At 40.4% G+C, this 24,712-nt stretch overlaps 1 protein-coding gene across 1 annotated transcript; it reads right to left on the reverse strand.

The window, feature by feature from the left end:
* Window positions 1-606: 606 nt before the first annotated feature.
* LOC142101992 (zinc-alpha-2-glycoprotein-like) lies at window positions 607-24,356 on the reverse strand. The gene is made up of 7 exons (XM_075186495.1): window positions 24,216-24,356; window positions 16,627-16,872; window positions 13,265-13,540; window positions 6,397-6,669; window positions 5,227-5,332; window positions 4,036-4,121; window positions 607-2,161 (listed from the first exon to the last, which is right to left on the reverse strand). Exons 1-6 carry the CDS (start codon window positions 24,292-24,294, stop codon window positions 4,064-4,066), a joined length of 1,038 nt encoding a protein of 345 aa, XP_075042596.1. The 5' UTR covers window positions 24,295-24,356; the 3' UTR covers window positions 607-2,161; window positions 4,036-4,063.
* Window positions 24,357-24,712: the final 356 nt, after the last annotated feature.

Consider the following 24,712-nt stretch of genomic DNA (forward strand, 5'->3'; position numbering starts at 1 on the left):
TAACATACACACAGACAGACAGACAGAAACTAGGGTCAATTTTGATAGCTGCCAATTAACCTACCAGTATGTTTTTGGAGTGTGGGAGGAAACCGGAGCACCCGGAGAACATACAAACTCCACATAGATAAGGCCATGGTCAGGAATTGAACTCATGGCCCCAGCACTGTGAGGCAGAAGTGCCAACCACTTAGCCAACGTGCTGCTATAGTAATATCATATGATAAAGAGAGGCCTTTTTCTCTCTTTCATAAAGAATACGTGTATATACCTACTTGCATTGAGTATACTAGAACTTGCCCATAAGGGTTTTTTCATTTAGAATCATTTTATTGACACAAGGAGATATAGTAGTACCACCCAGAGGAGGCGGTGCGGCACATCAATCACGAGACGATACTGAAGTGAGATTCCGTCAATGTTACAGAGATACTCAGCCATATTATCTGTGTAATCGATACCATTTTTTATTATCATGTTCTATGGTGGTTATATTCACCTTTCTACTTGCATTTCATTTTATTGATATCATCTCAGTGGTTTATGTGTGTGTTTATTCAGTGATTTAGTATATCAGGGCACTGATTATGCATATTACCATTTAAGTATGGTTTAAATTTGTTTATTATGATGCAATATTAAATATTTTTGATTTTATTACGACTTTTCCACAAATTCATCCTTAGAGAGTTTGCCATCCACAGTGCTGTGTATGTTTTTCTCTCATATTTATTTATTATAGGATCTCACCAATCCTTCACAGCTGCGTTTTTGGCTTCCACTCACAAATTGTCTATACAATATCCTATCAGCGCCAGAATATTCCTTTTGATAAAGAGAGGCCCCTTGTCTTCTAAACATTGAGCATTTTTTCGAGAGCGGAAAATATATACCAAAAAAAATGAAACTTGGGGGAGATGAAAGAGGTTGGTTGGGAAAGATAAAGGGAGAAGAAGTGGGGAGGTGAATCTCAGGAGTCAGAGTCCTAGAGGTAAATTTACCAAAAATTGTGTTTGGTAGTGGTTTGAAACCTCCGCACCTCGCCGGCGGTTTAGTACTCAAAACCTCTGAATTTACTATAGTGTGGTTTGAGGTTGCAATGTAAAATGCCTGGCGATGTGTGGCCAGTTGAAAACCGCTAAACCGTCAGCGGTTTTGCCAAAACCGCCATCAAAACTTCCAGGAAAAAGACAGTTTTTTTCTACACCTGCTTCTGTTTGTCTTGATAGCTCAAACATGCTGTTTGAGCTATCATCATGCCATTCAGAACATAAGAGGAGGCACTATTAACATATAATTCATGGGGTAATCATTATTTATTGTTAAAGGGGCAAAATTCATTTATAATTAACTTATGTGGGTAAGTTTTATTTTTTTATTATAGTAATGGGACATTATTATTGTATTATATTATGGGGGCACTATGTAGTGCCACATGTGGGCATCATAAATAATTATTGCCCCCATTAGCAATCAAATAGCATTGCCCAGTTAGTATAATTATATATTCATATTTCCACATAATATAATACAATAATTCTGTCCTCATAATATAATGAAAAATAAAATTTCTCTCCATAATTTAATTATAAATTAATTTTGCTCCTTAATCAATAAATAATGATTGCCCTCACAATTTATATGTCAATGGTGCTTCCTGTAATGTTCTGAATTTGGATGCTGGTTTTGCAACTGTTTTGAAAACTCCAGCTTAGTAAATCCAGCTGTTTGTATGTTATTTTTTGTTAAAAGCGATCTGTAAAGTGGTGGGCTTTAAATATGTTCATTCTGGCAGTTTTAATGGTGGTTTGGTCGTTAGTAAATCCGAAAAAACGTCCAAAAACTAGTGGTTTAACCATCAAACAGACCTTTAGTAAATCTAGCCCCTAGTCTTAGATAATGGCAGATATGGGAATTAAGGTATAACAATAGCGGGTCTTCAGTAATTGAGCCTCTTCAAGAGAGGATTATCTAAACAAGATAAAATAACTCTCAGGAAATTCTAGCCTCTGGATCAACATGGAGCGATAGTCCTCAATCAGAGGAGGAAAGGATTAAGTCATTCATGTGTCTGTATAATAATAAAAATTAGCTTTATGTTCATGTTCCTCTCACATTGCACATCTTCATTTGATATATCTTTTCATGTTTTGGTTTCAGTCTGGAAAGTGAGAGAAGAAAAATATTGTTGTTTTGCTGGGTACATTTACAATACAGTTCTATTGAGGCAAGTGCCTGGGGCAACACAGTAAAGGAGGCGGCAGAAATGGATTTCTATTATTTTTCTTTTTTCTTTTTGTTCTTTTATTGTTGGTTAGACTGTGACAAACACCCATTTACCCATTGAAGATAATGTAATCCATAGAAACACAAATTCCAACTAATTGTATTGTTTTATTACTGTGTTTATTTCCAATTGTAAAGTGCTACGGAAATTGCTGGCACTATATAAATAAATGTTGTTGATGATGATGATGATGATGATGATTGAGTTATTCTAAAGGATGGGGTAGCTTAATGGTTACATGCACTGACCATATAATCTATATATTAATATCATAAGTATGACTTTATGAGTGACCTATTTCTATGACGCTGTTGTCTGGGCACATCATATAGCAAATTAAAGGGGTGGGGTACAGAATAATGATTATTCCGACAACACTTACCCCGACGTCTTCACACTGAAGGGCTCTTTCCCGACAAGGCTCTAGGACGACTGATGCGCCAACCGACTGGAAGCAATTGCGATGAATGAAGAATCCGCCACGACTTGATGATGTCACTGACATCCACAACGCTGTTATCAGTGCTGTTAAAGGGTAATGTAAGTATGCGTGCATGGACAATGTACTTTATAAAGCATTGTACATTGTCCATACCCGCGTACTTACATTAACCCCTTAATAGCACCGATAACAGCGTCGCGGATGTCAGTGATGTCATCAAGTCCCGGCGGCTTCTTCATTCATCGCGATTGCTTCCAGTCGGTTGGCACATCGGTAGCCATGGAGCTTCATCGGGAAGGAGCCCTTCGGTGTGAAGACGTTGGGGTAAGTGTTGTCGGGCTAGTCATATCGATATGCTGACCTCCACCAAATTAAAGGTCTTGGTCTGTAGAGTTGCAGAAAAATATTGGCACTGTAATTGGTTGCATCGTTTCGAAGTTATTTTGCAAAACGTCCACTCGCCATTTATAAGAATGCATTACCATTGTCCTCTGGAAAATGTGACAGTTGACAATACACCTGTGCACCTGCTGGCTGCTCTGGAAACTGTGACAGTTAATGAGCTCTCCCTGTGCACCTACTGGGTGACCTGGAACATGTGACCAGCTGGGTGTTCTGGAAACTGTGACAGTTATTTGCAGCCACATACTGTATATCAGCGCGCCTCGGGGGGGACCATGCCCAGCAATGTAAATTCGATGGTAGAACTTATACATATATTGTAGTGTACAAAGAAATTATTTAGTTTGTTTGATATAGTGATTGATTATATAGTTATTTATTCATTATACTCCTCTGTTAAAATTTCTGCATGTAATGTAGTGTATAAAAAATTTATTGAATTCTGTTACTAAAGTAATTTAGTAATTCAATTTCAGTTTAATTTAGGATGGTTACCGTCGGGTTTCTCTAGTGTAAGTATAGTAATGAGAGACTTACTATACAGCCTAGTATGAATCCAAATATTAGCTGATTGCAGCTTTGGACAGGTCCTATTCTCTATAATATTTGATTTAGGTAGCAGTAAAATTGTGCATGAACAATTATCTGTATAAGTAAATACTCAGGCCTTCATTATGGCTAAAGTGCACACATTGCTACCACACAGTGGGGGCAGCCATTTTGTGGGCTGAAACAATATCGGCAAGAATGTAGACAGTCAAGTGATTAGGAACTTGTGACATCCCTGAAAACAGAAGTACATCGTGACCTATGACTCATTGATGTCACTGATTTCTAATGATGTAATAGGCTGCATTCTCATCCAGTTTGGATCAGCCCAATATCACATAAGCACAGCTCTTACCTTTCTGCTGTGTCCAGTGGAGGAAGGTTCAAAGGACTATTATATTAGTCACGCTGCTACTGTAATCACAGGCGCTGTGTAGGGAACTGTTGAAGTGAGGATAAAATGTCATTAATGGCCAACATGTCCCTGAGACTTTTTCACATGCCCCTTAGATGCCCATCAGGTCTTCTCACGTGCCCATTCAGCCTCCCTACATGCTATCAAATTTCTCCTTCCATGCCCCTTACAGATCTCTTCATATGCCCCTTACAGACCTCTAGTGATGTGGAAGTCAGCTGCAGTCAAATTGGGATCACCAACTTGTGTCCCTGCAGTGCTGATCATCCCACCTAGCCAAATTTTAAATTGCATGTGCTGACCACTGCACCAGCACACCCAATGCACAGGTGTAGGTGATGGGTACATGTCACACTGCTTGCTAACCCATGGTAAAAATAAAATCTTGTCTTAGACTCCAGTCCCAGGATGTTTGACACAATTCTCCCAGTGCCAGATTTACTGACTTACCAACTTTTCACCAAAGTATCTACCAGATAGAGGAGTAATTATGTTTTATTCAACAAGAAGAGCTCTACAAAACATATATTAAGGGTCATTTACTAACTGCAAAATCTGCAACAATGCAATACAAATAGCTTTCAGTAATTCAGTGTATTTGTCTGCTCATGAAAATGCACATAAGCAAAAGTGTAGGTAAGTCACTTCAGATTCCTGGCTTATAGCACATTAGGAGCACTCCCCTTTCTTCTTTTACATTCTTCTCCTCCAATATTGCTAGATGAGCATCATTAATGTCTTAAATTAACCACAAGAGGGACATCTGGTTATGGTTATTATGTGTCACATTTGTGTATTTCAATATTTATATTTAATGAAATTTTTGCCCATAAAAATGTGCTTGTGGGCCTGGGTTGTACAGAAGCCATCCCATTGAAAGTTTAGGACAACTCTGATTACCGGGTCTCATGTAAAAAAAAAACGGCAGGGGAGAAAGAGGCTTTGCAGCCACCCACTAAACAGGGAACTCTGTATTTGGGTCATCTGCACCCTTTGAATGTCATTTAAAAAATTCAAGACGAGGTGAGTACAATCGTATAGAGGTCAGGGCTGGCCAAGCATAAAGACTAACACCTTTATCCTTATATGTTTAGTGTTCTAATGTCCAGTGACTGTAGCTTATTTACTTACCTAAATGATTTTCCTCGTAGTGCCAATAAACAAAAAAGCATGGCCACAACCATAGCCACAGGAACCCCAATGTGCTCTGAATTTTGTAACCTGCTCATCTTGGCTTCTATTAATGGCAGACAACACGAAAATAGGGAAATGGTTAAGTCTTTAAAAAAATACATATGGAGAGAACAAACTGAACAGATTTTGTAGTTATCAACAACTTGTCTTTTCCCAAATACCAGCTACAAGGTTTCACCACCAGCAACGTTCATGGTTTGTGAGATACTCCCACCCACCAAGGTCCATGTTAGTTGCTTCTCCAAGGCTAACAAATGGAAAGGTTCAATGTAAGATTTCTGCAAAGAAAAGTTACATTCAAACTTCCCCAGGCTGTTTTCCATGAGGGAACATTGAGTGGAGGAGCCAATGGGAATTTCCTGAATTCAGTGGTGGATAAAGATGATCATGGGCTCTTGGCTAGATGTATGCCATTGGTCCTCACTCCACACATGAATCTCAGCAATATGTCAAACGTACATTATACAGCGCACCAAAATGGCAGATGAGCGTGAGTTACTGCTGTGTAGTAAAGTGCAGCATTCTGACCCCTCCATCACCGGACATACAGCAGGGTAAGAGATGATGGAGTTTCCACCACCTCCCAACACGTACAACAACACAGTCCCAGGTTGGCCAGACCCGGCCGAAAAAAAAACAAATTAGAGGCTGTGATCTCGACCTATTGTCCTGGGCCCCGGAAAGTCACCCCATCTGTCCCTATGATGATCCATCTCTGCCTGAACTACATGAATATCGGACATAGGATCCTTCTGTTTTATTGCAGTACTTGGGGGTAATAATTTCAGTGAAGAAGATATTTGTGTGAGCTGTCTGTATGTATATACATTTAGTAGCATCAGATGAGTAACTCACATCTTGAACAGCGGTCGCCTTACAACTATAAAGTCATATTTTAAAACAGATTAAAAACTTTATTCACCTCACAACCTGACAATGCAGGGTAACCACAAAAAATATCAAGAATATTCCAAATCTAAACCCAATCTGTCTTTACTTTAAACTAAGAACCTATCAGAACAAACAGATCACACTGCAACCATGGTCATCCCTGAGCAGTATGTGCCTCCAGGTTCTGTATCTGTCAGATGTACCAGTAACACTCACCCCATTTCACACTGAGTGCCTCCTCCAGGCTGCTGTGATCCACATAACAGGAATAAAGGTCCTCCTCTCCAACTAGCACGTCTATGGTGACTCTGGTCTGATAGGTGCCGTCAGGATTGGGGAGGATCTGTGTGGCTTCATCTAGGGGAAAATCGACTGTCTCATTCTTCATCCACCACACATCCACGGCTCGGGGGTAAAACCCGTACACCCAACAGTGAAGCTGTATGATATTGTTTGACTGACGACCAGAGACCTTCACCTGTGGAGGAACTGACAATAAGATCCACTAAATAATACAATTACTAAATAATTCCAAGAACAAAATTAAAAACAGGATTCTGTTGTACTCTGCTCAAGAGTATTATATGGCTGTTGTGTGACCCCCAACCTCAAGTGGGTTGCAAGACATTTTTCACAAGAAAAAATCCTATCTCTTTGTCCCCTTGATTGGTCAAACTCTTACCAATCCTGAATCCAAAACTAGCAAGCATCATTTTCCCCAGGCGTGGTGTCTGTAACATTTGCAAAGATGGTGGATCTTTGTCATAGCAACCATAGCAATATAACACAATAGAAGGCAATGTTCATATAGTTGAACAGGTGTAGCTTATTCAAAAAGTTCTGAAACACTGTAGCTGATGAAGTCGATGTATAATAGTACAGTAGAAGTTTGGGTCTCAGCATAGAAAAATTGCACTTACTTAGTCAGGTCCACAAGTCAGTCCAGTCCAAATTATAGAGATCAATGGTACCTAATACATTTGTGAAGATGGATGTTTACAAATCCTATCTTCTTATAAACATACACAAGTGAATAATAAAAAAAAATATTAAAAATACTTATTTTTAAAGAGTAGATCCGTGGGTCACAGTGTTCTGATCTTTTTCTCCGTTTTATATACGATGATGATATATAAAAAAAATACAAAAATACAACATAGTATAGTATTGTAACAACAGGTGATCTATAGTGTGATAGAGTGTTGCTCTTTTTGTAACATAATCAATCTTCCATTCAGGATTTTCTTCTTATGTGAATCCACTCACCAGATGCAAAATAAATAAATAAATGCCTTGAATATTTAAACTACAGATGGACGGGCTCGGTTGCCCGAGATCCGAATCCATCCGAATTTCGCCTCGGCTCGGTACTCTCCCGCCCATTCGGAATCGAAATCGAGGCAAAACGTCATCATGACGTATTCGTATTTCTGAGCTTGGTTCTCGCGAGATTTAAAAAGCATAAATACCCGCCTCCACAGCAATCCATCGCCATTTGACAGAGGGAGAGAGCAGGGTTAGGTCACAGGCTATATCAGCGCAGGGACAGAGCAATAATTGTACACCTTATTCTTTCTATTATTCTTTCATTTCGAATCTATTCAATTCTATTATTAATTCAAATTCTATTAGCAATTGTTAGAGCAGGAAGAGAGGAGGATAGAGGAGGCTTATTTTTCAATTTTTTTGCACTACAAGTGCTTTGGGGTGTCCCATATTCCCCAGTGTTTTACACAAATTTTTCTGGCTGTCACAAAAAGTCATATTTGTCAGCAGTATCTATCTAATACAATAATTTGCACTACAAGTGCTTTGGGCTCCATAAAATGGATTCAAAGCAGTCCACATATGAGCAGAATCAGCAAGCAGGTGCTGGCACCAGTCCTGATGGTAGTGTTCCCAGTACGTCATCTGTTAAAGCCCATGTAAAAGTACATAGTCTTTTGAAATCAGGGAAAAAAACACACACCAAAAAAAATTGTACCGTGTTGAAGCGAAAAAGAAGTGTAACTGAGGAAAAGGTAACGGCCAATAAAAAAAAAAAAAATTGCCAACATGCCATTCTACACACGCAGTGGCAAAGAATGAGGCCTTTGCCTTTCTCTATTAGTGGCAGATCAAAAAATGTTACTGAGCCTTCTTCTTGTACGGTCACTCGTGACCAAGCAAGACCAAGTAATTTGGAGTCTAAAAGTGGTGCACAACTACTGTTACGCGTCAAAGCCGAGCTGCAAGAAAACCGTAAGGCATTAGAGGATAATGTATGCTCAGAATCCGAAATGACACCAATCCCTGTGGAGAGTCCATCCAACAGTGGGATGTCTAATCGGGAGCATTCTGATAATGTACCCATAAAGAAGGCCCTGAACAGCCCGAGTGTAGCCGGTGATACACCAAGTGAGGATGACACTTTGGAATTAGAAGAGGATGAGGGGGAGATTTGGGTAGCCGACGAGGGCGCTAATGAGGATGTTGATGAGGATGTGGTTGATTGTGTAAGTCCTGCACTAGAGGCAGCAGTGTGGCACCAGTGGCAGCAGTTCTGGCACGTGAGGTTCTGCCACCAATTTGCAGTTTCCAAACACAAGCAGGGATGATGCAGGTGGCAGAGCACAACAGTTTGACATCTGGGCTGGTTTGGAGGATTTGACAAAAAAATGTGTGACCTTGACCATAACTCCAACCAATCCTACTATTAACATGCAAAGGATGGTGGAGGGCTTAGCAGGGATTAAACTGTATTTTTCCTAATTTGCACTAATAAGGTTTGTGTGTAATATACACCCAAAGATGAGTGCTCAATTGCTAAGAGTCATTAATGAAGAGGAAGACAAGCAGGCTTGTCTGTAGAATTTGCAGGCAAATTCTACTGCGTTATATAGGTAACACCCAAAGAGAAGAGCTACATTGCTCCATTGCTAATTGTAATTGCTGAAATAGAAATAATAGGGCTGACAGTCTTGGTCTAAATCTGCAGTTACATTTTATTGTACCTTAGATCACTCAAACAGAAGAGGTGGCAGGGTTTAGTGATAATCTTCCTCAAACAATACTAATTCATTCCACCATCATAGAAGTCTGTGTAGTATGATGTAATTGCCGATAATGGCCTTCCAAATGGAATTAGTAGTTCATTTTAGGGCAGAGCTGTCACGATTTTTGGCCAATTCTTTTACAGCAGAGCAAATATCAAAATGTTGTGCGGACTCATCTGCATCACCACTGGGCGTCTTGGGAAAGCAATTTTTTTTTACAACAAGCAGTTGCCAGAGAAACTGAAGGAGAAGACTTCCAAACATGATGTTGATAACTCTTGAATCCTTGCGAAGCAAGTTAAGTATTTAATCTACAAGTAAAATATAGTTAGCACATTTACTTTGTTTTATTTCAAATGTTAAATTTCTGTAGCTCCTTGTCAAAATGTATTATTAAGGCAATCACTTGACTCAAGCTAACCGTGTCTGCACTCTCTTCACAGGTGACTACTTCGCTGGACTAAAGTATATTCCCCTCAAATGCTAGTCTTCTTGCAGCTGCTGCATTCTCCTACATGCTGTTGCAGAAACCAGAAATTGACCCAGAAATTTTTTCGGGACACAAACAGCATCACCTGCATGTCATTTTTTAAAAGTTCTGTAACACCAAGTTGATTGTGTGTGCAAAACAGGAAATGTGATGGAATTCAACCCGTAATGCTTGAACAATATTGGGGTCGTAATCAGAAATGACATATCCTCAGGAGAGTCCAAGCAGGATTAGCCATTTTTCAATGACATCCCTTAGTTTTTGGAACAGATTGTCAGCTGTATGCCTCTTACTGAAGCCGCTGATACAGAGTAGCCTACTTCTCAAAAATGTGACGTACTTGGGTAAATGCTGCTGCTGTCCCTGCTGGTGAAGGTGAATGACCAAGCCAGTGGGCTGTCACAGTCATATAATCTTTACTTTGCCCAGTTCCGCTGGCCCACATATCTGTGATTAAGTGTACAGTGGGTAGAATGGCATTTTGTAGCCCAATAATTACATTTTTAGGAACCTTCAGATACAGCCTCCACTTTCCTGGTATCCAGATGGTTCCTTGATAAAGACCTAAATCAAGAGGTTGAAACGCGTTGGTATATTAGGGTTATTAGATCTGGAACCTTTGAGGTTCCTATACCACCTATACCATCTGGATACCAGGAAAGTGGAGGCTGTATACTCCGGGGACTTAAAACTACAAGCCTTTTATCCTTCTTTGTCTGGTAGGAATCCTCATAATCCTATGTTCCAGTTTTTATACATTTTTTATTTTTATTTTTATATGCTATGTATGTGCAATAAATTTTTTGTAGTCAAACGGTATCACACTAGATCCGCTTGTTTTTTCCTTTCTGTTTGATATTGAGAATATCTACCTGGGAAGAACCTTTGAGTATCCCCATGGAGGACCTTAAAGAAATCTGAAACCAAGCTCACTATCTCTTTCTATCTTGTAAGTGTTATCACTTAAGGAGTTGGGTGAAGACATTATGTACACCACACTATATTGAACACGTTTAAATATTCAAGGCATTTATTTATTTTGCATCTGGTGAGTGGATTCACATAAGAAGAAAATCCTGAATGGAAGATTGATTATGTTACAAAAAGAGCAACACTCTATCACACTATAGATCACCTGTTGTTACAATACTATACTATGTTGTATTTTTTTATACATCATCATCATCGTATATAAAATGGAGAAAAAGATCAGAACACTGTGACCCACGGATCTACTCCTTAAAAATAAGTATTTTTAATATTATTTTTATTATTCACTTGTGTATGTTTATAAGAAGGTTTTGTAAACATCCATCTTCACAAATGTATTAGTTTCCATTCTTCCTTTTTGGGATATATTCATGTGATTATGGTCGGCAGCGCTGAATTATATATATATATATATATATATATATATATATATATTTTTTTTTTTATTTTTATTTTTTTTCTTTAATTCTATTTGGAACATTGTGTGATTCATATAGGAAATTTAGCAGCAGCTGATTTTTGGCGCAATTTACCCCTTTCATATATTTTATTTATTCAAATTATAGAGATCCCCATTCAATGAGGTCTAAATTGTAGAGGACCATATCCATTACAAATTATAGAAGTAAACATCCAAAATGTAGAGGTCCACATCTAGGCTGGTCCAGTGTGTACACGTCTGCCAGAACAAGATCGCGTTGTTCTTGCAATATTACCCATACTTGCCGACTTTCTTCAGCTCCCTTCCGGGAGCCAGCCAGTGGAGGGGGGCGGGACGACCAAAATATCGTGATTTTGGCCCCGGGAATGGCGGCGTTTGGGATCTAATTCTTCCCACTTCACTAGGAAGTGGGGCACTTCCTAGTGAAGTGGGCAGAATTCGGGAGATTGCCACACCCGCCCGGGAGTCCGGGAGACTCCCGCAAAATGCATTTGTAGATACATAATTAATACATGTGTAGAGGTCCACATGTATTGCGGCCTTAAGTGTAGAGGTCTACATCTAGTTCAGTCTAAAGTATAGGGATCCATATCCATTCTGGTCCAAGGTGTAGAGGTCCACGTCCAGTCTGGTCTTGATATCCTTACAATATAATTATCCACTGCATAAACAAACATCAATATTTATGCTTTATTAAGTATAATGCTCCTTTAAACCTCTCCACTGAAAATTGCATAACCATATAGAGGTCCAGTGCAGCCCAAAGTGTAGAGGTCCACATGCATCCAAACTGTAAAGATGCACATGCAATCTCATCCAAAGTGTAGAGAACCACATCCAGTCCGCTTCAAAGTGTATAGATCCTCATCCATTCCAAACTCTAGAGGTACACATCCAAACACGTCCAAAGTGTAGAGGTCCATATTAAGTGTGGCCCATAGTGTAGAGGTTCATGTCTATTCAATTTCAAATTGTAGAGGTCAATATCTATTCCAGTAAATATTGTAGAGATACATATCCCATATGGTCCAAAGTGTAAAGGTCCACGTCTATTAAGGTTCAAATTAACCTGCAATTGGGCTCTCTGCCCGTTGACTCCACTCCTCCATTGTCTTTGCACCTCTTTCAGGGGCTCTAAACCTGTTAGTTGCACCCACACCAATGGGCATAGGTTTTAGCCTGCACTGAATATACCCCTTGCACCCTAGTAGCTATGTTGAGAGTTGTTGTGTTATTTGTTTACTGTATTGTACTGTTATTCCATGTACTGTCTTGTTGTTTGCCTTCTGTACGGCGGAACTCATGTGGTGCCCTATAAATAAATGTTATTGTTATTAATTATAATAATAATAATAATAGAGGTAAGCATGAAGTTTGGTCTAAAGTGTCCACATTCAGTGCGATCCAAAGTATAGAGGTCCACATCCAGGTCAATCCAATGTGTACGTCTGCCAAACCAAGGTCTTGATATACTTCCAATATAACTATCCTCTGCATAAACTACTATATTTATCATTTTTCAGATATAACGTCCACTACACTTCTCAGATGAAGAATTAACACATGCGAATGTGTGTGCAGTGTTTTATGAACATGCGTTTCTATTGCAAATTATCACAGTCCAGGCAACTATTACAAAGTGGAGTTCCCGTGCATGGTCTTGTACAGTGTGTATCTAGTAATGTACTCTTGATGCTTTGCTTCAAGAGCACATTGATGAATTAAAATGCCAAGCGATCACAAGCGGTACAAGAACATATCAGATGTGATGGTACTTGTAACACGCCTAAAATAGTTTAAATAGTGCTGCCGTACCCAGGTTGAGAGGCCTAGACATGCAAGTGTGTGATAACTCTCTCAGGGTTAGATTTAACACCCTCAAATTTAATGAAGCAGTAAAGTAGTGGCGTTGCCCATAGAAACCAATCAGATGATTGCTTTCTTATTCGAGACTGTATTAGATAAATGATAGCTAGATTCTGATTGGCCTGACCTCCACTTTTCCTTTTCACTAGTTTTGAAAATCTATCCTCAGTGGTAAAATGTTCATATTGCTGATATGGAATTAATTAACATTCATGTAGTACAATGTTTTTTTCTGGATTTAACGCTTTTGGCAGCACTTACCTTCCCTCTCCAGTTCATGTTTCCCATGAGAGATATACTTCTTTATCCGGTCAATGCATTCATGCTCCATCAGATTTTTATGCACCCAAACATTAGACTGGTCTCTGTTCCAGTCTTGTGTTATGATTTGAGCTTCACGTGTTGCTGGAATATACAGTAATCTTTCCTTATCGAAGAAAATGATCTCGTTTCCATTTAATCCAAACTCTGTATGCCCACCAATGCTGCCGTCCTCATAGAGTTCACACCCAAATTTTATCTGATAAATGTGCAAGTCTGTGGGACCAAAATAGACACCAAGTTATTAGAGAGCCCTAGCAAAATGGGAATACCTAAAATTCAAACACACTGTATATTAATAACTGAGAATAATTCATGGTATTAGCTATCTGGGGTACATGTGGGCTGACTAATATATAAGTATCAATAAACCTAAAAGCTGCTCTTCTGTTTGTATCGGGTACACATGTAGCCCGTTTATGCCCATAAAGGTAACATGTTGTTTTCCGAAGGCCATAGCATCATGGGACTCTCTCATATATATTTTATTATACACTAATTAAGTCATTTCTATAATTATAAAAAAGCGCAAATATTTTATATGAAGTTTGTCAAGTAAAGTCATGTTATTCGGCCAGAGAAGTATCTTTGCCTTACAATAGTCTTTGTGTGGCTTTGTGACATGAAGCCTCTTGGCTCAAGAACATGCTTATTGCATGGATATTGCAGATGGCTTCCTAAGTTGCCTAGAATTTAGTCCAGGGAGTAGAGGTCCAGGATGCTTGACTAGGTAATTACCTTTTCTAATTATTATGTTCATAGGGTGAAGAGATTTAATTGTTTTGTGTGCGGTACTTTAAACCACTGGTTCAAATTCCTGCTTAAGCAGTGACCGAGTGGTTAACTGGTTAAAGTGCACTGAATGCAAAGGTCTTTGGGGAGGGGAAATGGGCGAAGTCTACTGTGCTGTTATGAATAGGACATGGAAAGAGAATGTCTGGCCTCTAGAAAGTACCTTTATTCTAGATAAAACTGAGCAGGTTAAACAGTTTCACCATGACTTGATAATAGACAATGACACAGACTATAACTGGGAGCCGATGGAGGCAATTGTTGCAGCATTTGGGAGAAGCAATTGCTTCCCTTTCACTCTTGCTGGGACCCCCTTTAAATCCCCTTGACACTGGACTGACTACATGACATCTCAACACCTGCAGAGGGGACCTTTAGCCTGTTGCAAAAAAGGGCACAATCCCAGCTAGAGAGACAACACAGGTCCAACAACTGTATTGGGCAGTGTGTTAGCACCTCTGCAGCAAGTGGGGGTTATGATAATACTGGGATTTGACATTCATATGATTATAGATTCCCTTTGCAGTGAAGTCATTAGTTAAACTTCCAGACCATAATCTAAATGCAAGAGAACTAGTAACTAAACTGAGAAAGCTAGTGGGATACTACAATTGTAAGGTTATTGATGTAGTGGATATCCTAAAGACCACAATGAAATCTAAACTAATTCATAAAGTTAAAGAAAAACATAATACGATCAACAACATGAACTTGAGGCTATTTTTATGGTTATCACAATGGCTTCCTAAGTTGTGAGATGTTCTACAGACAAGGATCTCTACAAATAGGGTGAATGTCTTCATTTAGCTGCTGCCACTGGCCCTGCTGTACAGGCAGGAAAGAATAAGCACATGTACTAGCTCTCCCTGACAGTAAGAACGCAGGGTAACTATAAACTGAGACAAAGGAAGCAGGAAAGGAGGTCTGTGACTGTACTTACTGCGGTAACCCTGGAAAACATAAACAGACAGAGTTGGCAACTAAGCAAAATGGTAAAAACAATGTCCAAACACAATAGCGGTGCCTGGAGGAAATGAACACAATGACATTGTTCTGATTCTTAGAACGTGTGCCTTGTCATTACAGCATGCTAATCAAGGGTTAATGCTTCTGCTGTTACATTTCACTTCACCTTAGAATTCTGTTTTCTATAATCACTAAATCAGTGGCTGACTTGTAACATTTAACTTAAGTCTGTTACTGTGCTTGGGTGGATGGAGGGAGCATATCTCCGATTAAAGACAAAGATTGTTAATCTAATACTGCAAAATTTGTCAAAGTTTTTCAAATCTTTCCTTGTTGTCTGCTGGGAATCTTAGATAGAATTCAAACTAGTACCACTGATGCTAACTCCGATCTATAGTCTTTCAGGTTCTGCAGGTTCTGTAGAGTCTATGGGCCAATCCCCATGATGTGGTAGCACAGGTCAAGCCTGCTTAACTAGTTGTCATCACTATAGATGTTGGCCAGTATCCGCCCCTATAACCATCCCCACCAGCAACTTTTGAAACATGACTACCTGGCCCTTATGAAAAACGTCGGGAGAGTAGTGAGGAAGATATGTGGACCTGAGATCTGTGTTCTGCCCTACTCACATCATGACACCTCCACTCTAACATGAAGCACTCTCCTCATGAACATCATAAAACCAGGTTGTTCTAATAAACTTTTTGGTGACATATTTTCATCATTGTGGTGAGACAGAGCTTTTTTATATGTTAAACGGTGTGGACTGCGTGCAATATTTGTACTGCTTTATATTTTTATTAAATCTTCTCTATTAAGAAAAGCCTCACGAAAAACATAGCGAGCCTGATTCATTAAGGAAAGTAAAGCAAAAAAAAAGGAGTAACTTTGCACCTGGACAAAACCATTTTGCATTGGAGAGGGAGGTGAATTTAAAATGTGGGGACAGATTTATAGTTGGGGTAGGGCATGTCCTAGATCAACCTTATATTTCAGTGTACAAATAAAGCTATCAAGTATTTGTGTGCTAGATGGCAAAGCAGCTAGTATTTATCTTATGTGCAAAATAATAAACTAATTTGCACCCCATGTATTGTAAGATGGTTTGTCCAGGGGAAAATGTACTTTTTTTTTTGCATTTCTTTCCTTAATGAATCAGACCCAGAATGAAGTACTTGTACGTGGCTGTGTGAAGATCGACCACATGTGAGGAAGGGGTTAAGTCTTTAGGGAATCTGAAAGCCCCGCCCCTCTTAGTCCTCACATAACTGGGTAAGTTTATGGGTGTATAAGTCATTCCTAACACTCCAGAGTTACTTGGACCACTTGGAGGGAGAAGAGTTCCGTTACTGGAGCTCTACAGAAGCTCTGCCAGACCTTGTGCTGCTAAATAGGATTCCTAACCATCACCTAATACATTGTCCCTGTGTCTTTCCCCATCTTGCACCTGTTTGCTGTGCACCTGCTGCTGCTGTTTGATACAATGTGCAACTCGCCTGCGACTCGACAGTGCATCGAAATATAGCGATATTATTTTACTTTACCGGATGACTGGTTGAAAAGCTGTCCCATGACTTGTAACGTCTTCTGGTGTTTGGCTTCATACTCTTTTGCAAGCTTAGTGCTATCCCCAGGCTCCTGCATCCACTTTCTTACAGTTTCCACTTTTTGGATATCGCTGTTATATTTCGCAATGACCATGTCATCCATGTATTCAACTATTGAATAGAGGGGCAGCCCGGGGCAAGGACCGTTGACTGTAGTAAAGTAATAGCTGAGACTGTGGCTGCCTGTGAAAGAAGAAATAATAAATTACAAGATGTGGATAGAGAGAAGCAAATCTCCTGCACTTTGTTCCATTCAAATAATTCTTTGCAAGTTCTGCTGTACTTGCTTTGCATAACTGTCCTTCCGGGACAGTGTCCAGAGGAGGATTTGGGGCAGAGTGAGGGGGCGCATGCAAGGTATTGAGATGAATTATTACTATGCGGCTTGTTGCTCCGTGCTCTCCCCGCCTCCTGCCACCTCAGAGGTTTTGTGCAAAGCTGTGGTGTATATAATTGTTATATATAATATCTACATATGGGTGTTATACATACGTTCAACAGGTAAATGATCGACATATATATGGTCGACATCATAATATACAGATGGTTTGGAAGTCGACAATAATGACATCTACAGTATTGTTATGTCGACAATTGAAATGTAGACAGCATTATTATATCGACAATTCGAATGTAGACAGTATTATTAGGTCTACAATTCGAATGTAGAAAGTATTATAGGGTTGACAACTTGAATGTAAATAGTATTATTAGGGCTACAATTCAAGTGTAGACAATATTATTAGGTCGACAATTCAAATGTAGAAAGTATAATTAGGTTGACAATAATATCCCTGACCCTAACCGTATCCCTGACACTAACCCTAACACTAACCCTATCCCTAACCGTAACCATATAAAAAGTCTACATTTGAAGTGTCAACCTAATAATTCTGTCTACATTCAAATTGTCGACGTAATAATACTGTCTACATTTCAATTGGCGACCTAACAAAACTGCCGACCATGTCAATTGTTGACCTAACAATACTGCAGAATATGTGAATTGTTGACCTAATAATACTGTCTACATTTCAATTGGCGACCTAACAATACTGCCGACCATGTCAATTGTTGACCTAACAATACTGCAGAATATGTGAATTGTTGACCTAATAATACTGTCTTCATTTCACTTGTCATAATAACACTGTCAACATTTGGATTGTCCACTTAATGTTGTCGACTTTCTGAATATTAACCAAATGAATGTCTAGCCGTCTACTGCATACCCTAAATATAACATATGATACCACTCTATTCCAAAAATGGAGCACTGATTCAGGGTTCCCAGAATTTAGAACAAGGCATCATTTTTCTTCATATCTTTATGAAGTACTTGGGGCTGCCAGCCTTAGGTGGCACCCACATGGTGGTACACTGCCCCTTCCATTATGTCACTCATTCAATGATTAAGGCATCAACTAACCATTAATGTTTTAGGCAGCCACCTACATTTGTCAAATTGTAGCATGGTCCTGTCTGTTCTCCCTTTAGATGCAGTCACGAGTTTATGGTTTCGCAAGTGTGACATTCCTAACTGTAATTACTGTGCTTTACTGTTCATAACACATTCCACTATAAATCACTTTCAATATGAGCTATACCAGGAATCTGGACATTGCACATTCTATTATCAATCACTTTCAATATGAGCCTTGTAAGAAATCACGTCAGTGAGGCCCACACCCCACCCATATCTCTAGGAAGTGGGCAGGATTAGGGAGGGTGACCTGCTTTCCCGAGAGTCTTGGAAAGGTACCTGGAATTTGGAGTCTTGCGGACATTCTGAGGGAGTGGGTATGGTCTTCTTGCATCTGACAAAACACATGTTTTGTCAGATGAGAATAAAATATTTGTTACTGATTCAGAGCCAGATGGAACCCAGGTCTGCTTGGCTAGACACTACCTACGAAGAGGCGTGGAATCTAACGGAAAGGGAGGTTTTCGCCAGGTCGTGGCCCTCTAGTGGGCAACAAGCAAGACCAGGTGGAGAGCCCTGGGGCTAAGGTCAGAGGAAGGAATTCAGACCGCAGGAGTGGTATGCAGCAGGAAGAAGAAGCGCTGAGTACAAGGCAAGTGGGATAGCAGATTATAGGGTGCACAGGGGTGCACTAGTCTGCAGGGAAGTGTAGTGCTGAGGTCCTGAAGAGCTGGGAAGCCCTGAAGCAGGATCAATAGGAGGCGTGACAGTCTGCAGGTGATTCCAACAGTAACAGAGAAGAGCAAGCAGGAGCCAGAGGAGGGAGCGTCCTAGCAGGTAGGGAGACCTGGAGATCTGGCACTTAGAAGCTGTAGGAGGTGCTTTATATAGAGGAAACCCAGCAGGTAATCAGCCAATAGGTTGAATGAACAGAAGTTATAGAAGCCAGGTCCGCGCATGCGCAGAACCACCGGCAAGACAGCGCCCACCAGCGGGAAGCGCAGCACTGCTACAGGGAGGAGAGAGACTGTGGAGACCGTATGAGGGGACACGTAGGAACACAGGGTCCCGACTTTGAGGTTAGTGGGTCCGGTGCGTGGCCATATTATTGTATCTCCGCCACAATCTCTCACTATATTACAAATTGTTCATCCTTAGTTTCAACAAAAAGCATATAAGTATATAAACAAAAAGTATATAACCAATATGTGTATTATTAAGGTGAATAATAACCGGAGTGAATCTGTGAGTACCTCTCCTCTACAAGTGTCACTCACGTAGAATCTATGGGCCTGAAGCTGAGTTGCACTTTCACTAGTTTAGATAGCGGAAATTGGGCAAATTCTCACTGCTTATGCTCACGAAGAGAACAGAGACATAGGGGCACATTTAACAAATGACGGTATTGCACTATCGTGCACTTACCGTGAAAATAGGTGAAGGAAGTCTGCAATTGATATTTATGACAGCTCCGTTCGACTGTTCAATCTTCAAAACCACTAATTTTCGCTGCAGTTCGTTTTTTCTAACAGTCACCATTCAACAGAATGGTGACTGCTCCTGGCCGCAATCTAACAAGTCCCGAAAAAACATTTTTTTCGGGAACTTGTCATGTTAATGTACCAGCTGAAGCTGGCGTACATGAGGAAATCTAATGCTGTCAGCTCTGCTCCGGAGAGCAGAGCTGGACAGCGCATGTGTGGAGGGATCACATGATCCCTCCCTGTCACTCACAGCTCTCTCTCTGCAACGATAGTTGCAGAGACAGAGAGGGGATCTGTGTACTGGACATGCGCACTTGAAGAGTGAGGAGAAGACCTGAAGACAGCGCTTCCGAAGAGGGGGGTAAGTATGTTTTTTTTTTATCACTGAAACAGCAGTTTTTAGGAACTGCTGTTTCTCTGCACGGCTGTACATAAATGTGAGAAGTAGTTCAATCCTTATCATTGCGATAAGGATTGAAAACTACTTTTCACTTTATGTGAATAATGATAAATGTGCCCCTTAAAGACGTCTGCTGATTTGTGTGTATCTGTCATATATTTTCCGGGCACTATTTGCAACCATTCCGTGAATAAGTCTGCATCAGATGCTATGTAAGTTTCTCTTCAAGCAAAGAGTGCCACCCTTGTTGAATTTATGTGATTACCTCTCCTCTCCCAGAGTGTCACCCACATATAATCTTTGTGAAGTGCTACTGAAGCTGTTAGGTCTACATGCGTTAATTTTCTAATGGAGCCGACTGTTTAGAAATTTCCCCCCAACAAACGCTTAAGTAATGTATTTTTTTTTCTCTCTTGTCAACCGACAGATCAGAACTTTAGTCGTATGTACAGTCGTTGTACATAAGACATTGGTCGGAAAAATTCTTTAGTGTGTACCCAGCCTTAGGGGCACATTTAACAAATGACGGTATTGCACTATCGTGCACTTACCGTGAAAATAGGTGAAGGAAGTCTGCAATTGATATTTATGACAGCTCCGTTCGACTGTTCAGTCTTCAAAACCACTAATTTTCGCTGCAGTTCGTTTTTTCTAACAGTCACCATTCAACAGAATGGTGACTGCTCCTGGCCGCAATCTAACAAGTCCCGAAAAAACATTTTTTTCGGGAACTTGTCATGTTAATGTACGCCAGCTGAGGCTGGCGTACATGAGGAAATCTAATGCTGTTAGCTCTGCTCCGGAGAGCAGAGCTGGACAGCGCATGTGTGGAGGGATCACATGATCCCTCCCTGTCACTCACAGCTCTCTCTCTGCAACGATAGTTGCAGAGACAGAGAGGGGATCTGTGTACTGGACATGCGCACTTGAAGAGTGAGGAGAAGACCGGAAGACAGCGCTTCCGAAGAGGGGGGTAAGTATGTTTTTTTTTTATCACTGAAACAGCAGTTTTTCGGAACTGCTGTTTCTCTGCACGGCTGTACATAAATGTGAGAAGTAGTTCAATCCTTATCATTGTGATAAGGATTGAAAACTACTTTTCACTTTATGTGAATAATGATAAATGTGCCCCTTAGGATCTACATCTCTATCTCCGTTCTCCCACCAGTCTCTACCTGTACGTGCCGTAGCATAACTCTCGGGATAGAGGCACATTCACAAAGCCAGCCGGCTCAGGCAGCGCATATCTTAAGAGCAGGGACAGATTGAGTGGGGGCGGGGACGATTTGGGCCATATCCCTCCTAGCACATTGCCGCCTCTATCTGCCTTTTAATTCTTGCCTCTAAAATCCAGAAGGAAAGTAACATTGAACGGAACGTGACGTCAAAGTAGAAGTGACCCAGGAGTGAAATCAACCTGAAACCCCTCTATACAACTAATAGAAGCCAGTTTCAAGTTTGAGATGGTTGGTTTCTACTAAAAAAATTAAAAAAGAAACATGAATAAGAAAAAGATCTATATGCTAATAAAAAATAAGAAAAGGAATAAGAGAAAAAGAAGAAAAGAAAAAGATAAATATAATGACAAAAGAAAGAGACAAATAAAGAATAAATAAGAGAATACATATTAGTGTTATTTAATTATACAATAAGGATTATATTTTACATTAGTCTAAATTTACATTACTGTAATAAACTGGTCACTATATAATTTGCACTAACTCACAACTGAAGTCCATATGTTTTAAGATCACTTTTATTTATTTATTAATTGATTCACCAATTATATTTTTTATATGTTGATTTCTAGCACTTTTTGCCTCTATTTAATCAATTATTAGTAGGCATGGATAATAGAGACGAAAATAGAGATAGAAACACCATAGGTTGAAAGAGTGTTTATTAGAATACACATGAACAGTTGATATAAAATAAGCCAGCAGAACATTTATCGGGAGTGATAGGCTTCATGTGAGAGGAGCGTTCATTTGAATGCAAATCAGTGGATGTCAGAACACAAATCAACAGTGTAATCATCAGAAGTGAAAAGTATATATGTGAGAGGTGCCTGACAGAACTGTCTGTTACCTGTCTGCAGTATCGAGGTAACAGCCACCACTAAATGACGCAATTCACTGTGAATCGCGTCATTTTGGCCCCGCACCCCGTGGCAAAACGCCATTTAGGCCACGGGGGCGGGACCAAAATGACACGGTTTGCCCCGCCCCCTCTCACCCTCCAGTCACGCCCATCTCCCAGAAACAGATTAGAGGAAGTAGGTAAGTATGCCCTACCATTAGTCAATCTACAACTTTTTCATGTCTGGAGCCTCATTTATGTTTTATTTCTCTAAAGGGGGCGAATACTCCCTCTGGATCCACCGCTGGTCCCTAGAACCTTGCAGATAGCAATGACTTGGACATGTTTACTTGGTCAGTTCTTTCTATGTCCTTATGAACTCTTGTGATAGGAACATATTAATCATACTTGCCAACTTACTTAAGTTGGCTTCCGGGAGTCTGCCGGGGGGAGGTGGGCGTGATGGGGGCAGGGGGCTCCATAATTCGTGTCATTTTGGCCCCGCCCCCGTGAACTAATGACGCAAACGCGTCATTTGACAGCAGGGGGCGGGGACAAACGCCGCGATTCACTGTGAATCGCGGCGTTTTGGACCTAATTCTGCCCACTTCACAGGAAGTGGCCAGAATTCTCCAGATGCGGGAGATTGTCACACTCTCCCGGGAGTCCGTGAGACTCTCGCGAAATGCGGGAGTCTCACGGACATTCCGGGAGAGTTGGCAGAGTATGATATTAATTGGTCAGTCACAGACATGAACATGTGTTCGTTCTCCTAGGACCTTCCACATACGTATGACAGAGACATATTAATGGGTAAATCCTGTGTTTATTACCAGCTAGAACAGTCTGGAGTTCTCCCCTTTGCAATGATATTGTTCGTTTAGGCTTCTTGTCTGCAGATTTCTTCTCAATTTTAATATCTAGCAGGTAATACTGAAAGTTGTAAAACATTAGTAAACTCTATATACCTATGCTGCATTCACTTCTCTGTGTACATTATTATCTTGTACAACAGAAAGGCAAATATCTGCATGGAGAGGGGAGGAGCTGTGACAGGGGATGGGCCAGGATTAATCTAGAAAAGTCGAGATCTGCCCCTGCCTCAGAGCCAGTATTGGCGGGCAGGTGATTATCGCTCAGCTGCCCATGTGATTTATTTATTTTTATTTTTTATCATCAATCGTTTTTATTGAATTTTTTTTTTAAGTAAATGGGGGGTACAGAAGAAAAAAAAAAGGGGGGGGGGGGAAAGGGGGGGGGGAGTTCGAACACACCAATATAGCATTTGCAAATTACAGACAGTATACAATTTATAGTATTCAGTTTACTGTGGAACTTTAAACTAACTCACCAGACCTGGCCTAGGTCTTGGAAAACCCGACATAAACACTCAAGATTTATTTTTGAAAAATTGCAGAGATGATGTATTTGATAGAAAGGGGCCTATTTATCAATAAGTAAGACTTCTCTACATTATAATGCAATGCTAGTGCTACAGGCTGCTGTGTTTGTGCTGTGGAGCTGATCCACCTCTTAGTAAAAGGATGTCAATGTCATAACTACAACAGTCCAAACATCTTTTTTTGTTTGTGCGCATGCACCGACCGAATAGTTGGTGCATGCGCAGTAACATCCTGGACGGCAAACTGCAGGATGAGTGACAGGGAGGGGTCACATGATCCCTCCACACATGCGCTGTCCAGCTCTGCTCTTCAGACAGCGCGAAAGTTTTCAGATATGTTAATGTACGCCAGCTTCAGACGGCGCCAGCTTCAGATGGAGTACATTAACATGTAAAAAAAGAGAACATTTTCTCTAGTTAAACTTTAATACATAGCGGTTCTGAGCACTTCCCATACACTGTTATGGGGAGTGCTCAGAAAAACGATAGAAAATGCAAAGCAGCAGATATCTGAGATATCTGCTGCGATGCTTCAATATTACATAGTGATTTTACGGTAAACCCCCGAAAACTGTTGTTTTCGGGGCTTTAACACAGGTAAAATGCTCGATAAATAGACCCCTTAAACTCTTCTCAGAAAAGAGGAAATAACTCAAATCTGACGTGTTCTTAAGGCACAATGAAAAGCTGACTTATACCACACACAGTAATGATGGGAAATGTAAATAGATCACCTACCTGCTTGGGCCATTACAATGGGCTGATACAACAGGAGAAGTCCCATGAAACAGTCTTGGAATATTATTTTGTGATTCATGAAGACCCCGAGCAGCACCTCTCTCTCTACTTACAGGAACAAGAAGGAGAGAAAGAAAGTAAAAGAGCAGACGTTTATAGACATTTACAGTAAGTGTTTATTACTTTCAGTTTCTATATTCGTCGGATTCCCCGTCTCTCAACTCTTTCACTTTCACCATACCTATCTCTGCCCTCCAGCATCTCCTGGGGAGATAGATGTTTGGATCAGGGCCATCTTAACAACATTATGGGCCCCGAGCCAAGCATGCACTGGGGTCCTACATTAAAAAAAAGCATGCCATACTACAGAAATTAATCCACATAAAGGTTTTTTTCTGTTTGCCCCCCTTCCTCCGGGTTCTGGTGTCCCCCTGTATCAGACACTGTGCTCTCCATTATGCTCCTGTTTGCCCCTTTCATCCTGGTTCTGCTCTATC

This window comes from Mixophyes fleayi, chromosome 9 (genome assembly GCF_038048845.1).
Source record: "Mixophyes fleayi isolate aMixFle1 chromosome 9, aMixFle1.hap1, whole genome shotgun sequence".
Lineage (NCBI taxonomy): Eukaryota > Metazoa > Chordata > Amphibia > Anura > Limnodynastidae > Mixophyes > Mixophyes fleayi.

What these genes read in the sequence shown, in the direction of transcription:
- LOC142101992 (XM_075186495.1), bottom strand. Translation starts at nt 24,294, where the DNA reads ATGAATCACAAAATAATATTCCAAGACTGTTTCATGGGACTTCTCCTG. An exon ending in ACATGAACTGGAGAGGGAAG is followed by an intron (nt 6,670 to 13,264) that starts GTAAGTGCTGCC and finishes TCTTATTGTCAG; the next exon opens with TTCCTCCACAGGTGAAGGTC. An exon ending in CTACGAGGAAAATCATTTAG is followed by an intron (nt 4,122 to 5,226) that starts GTAAGTAAATAA and finishes TCACTTCAACAG; the next exon opens with TTCCCTACACAGCGCCTGTG.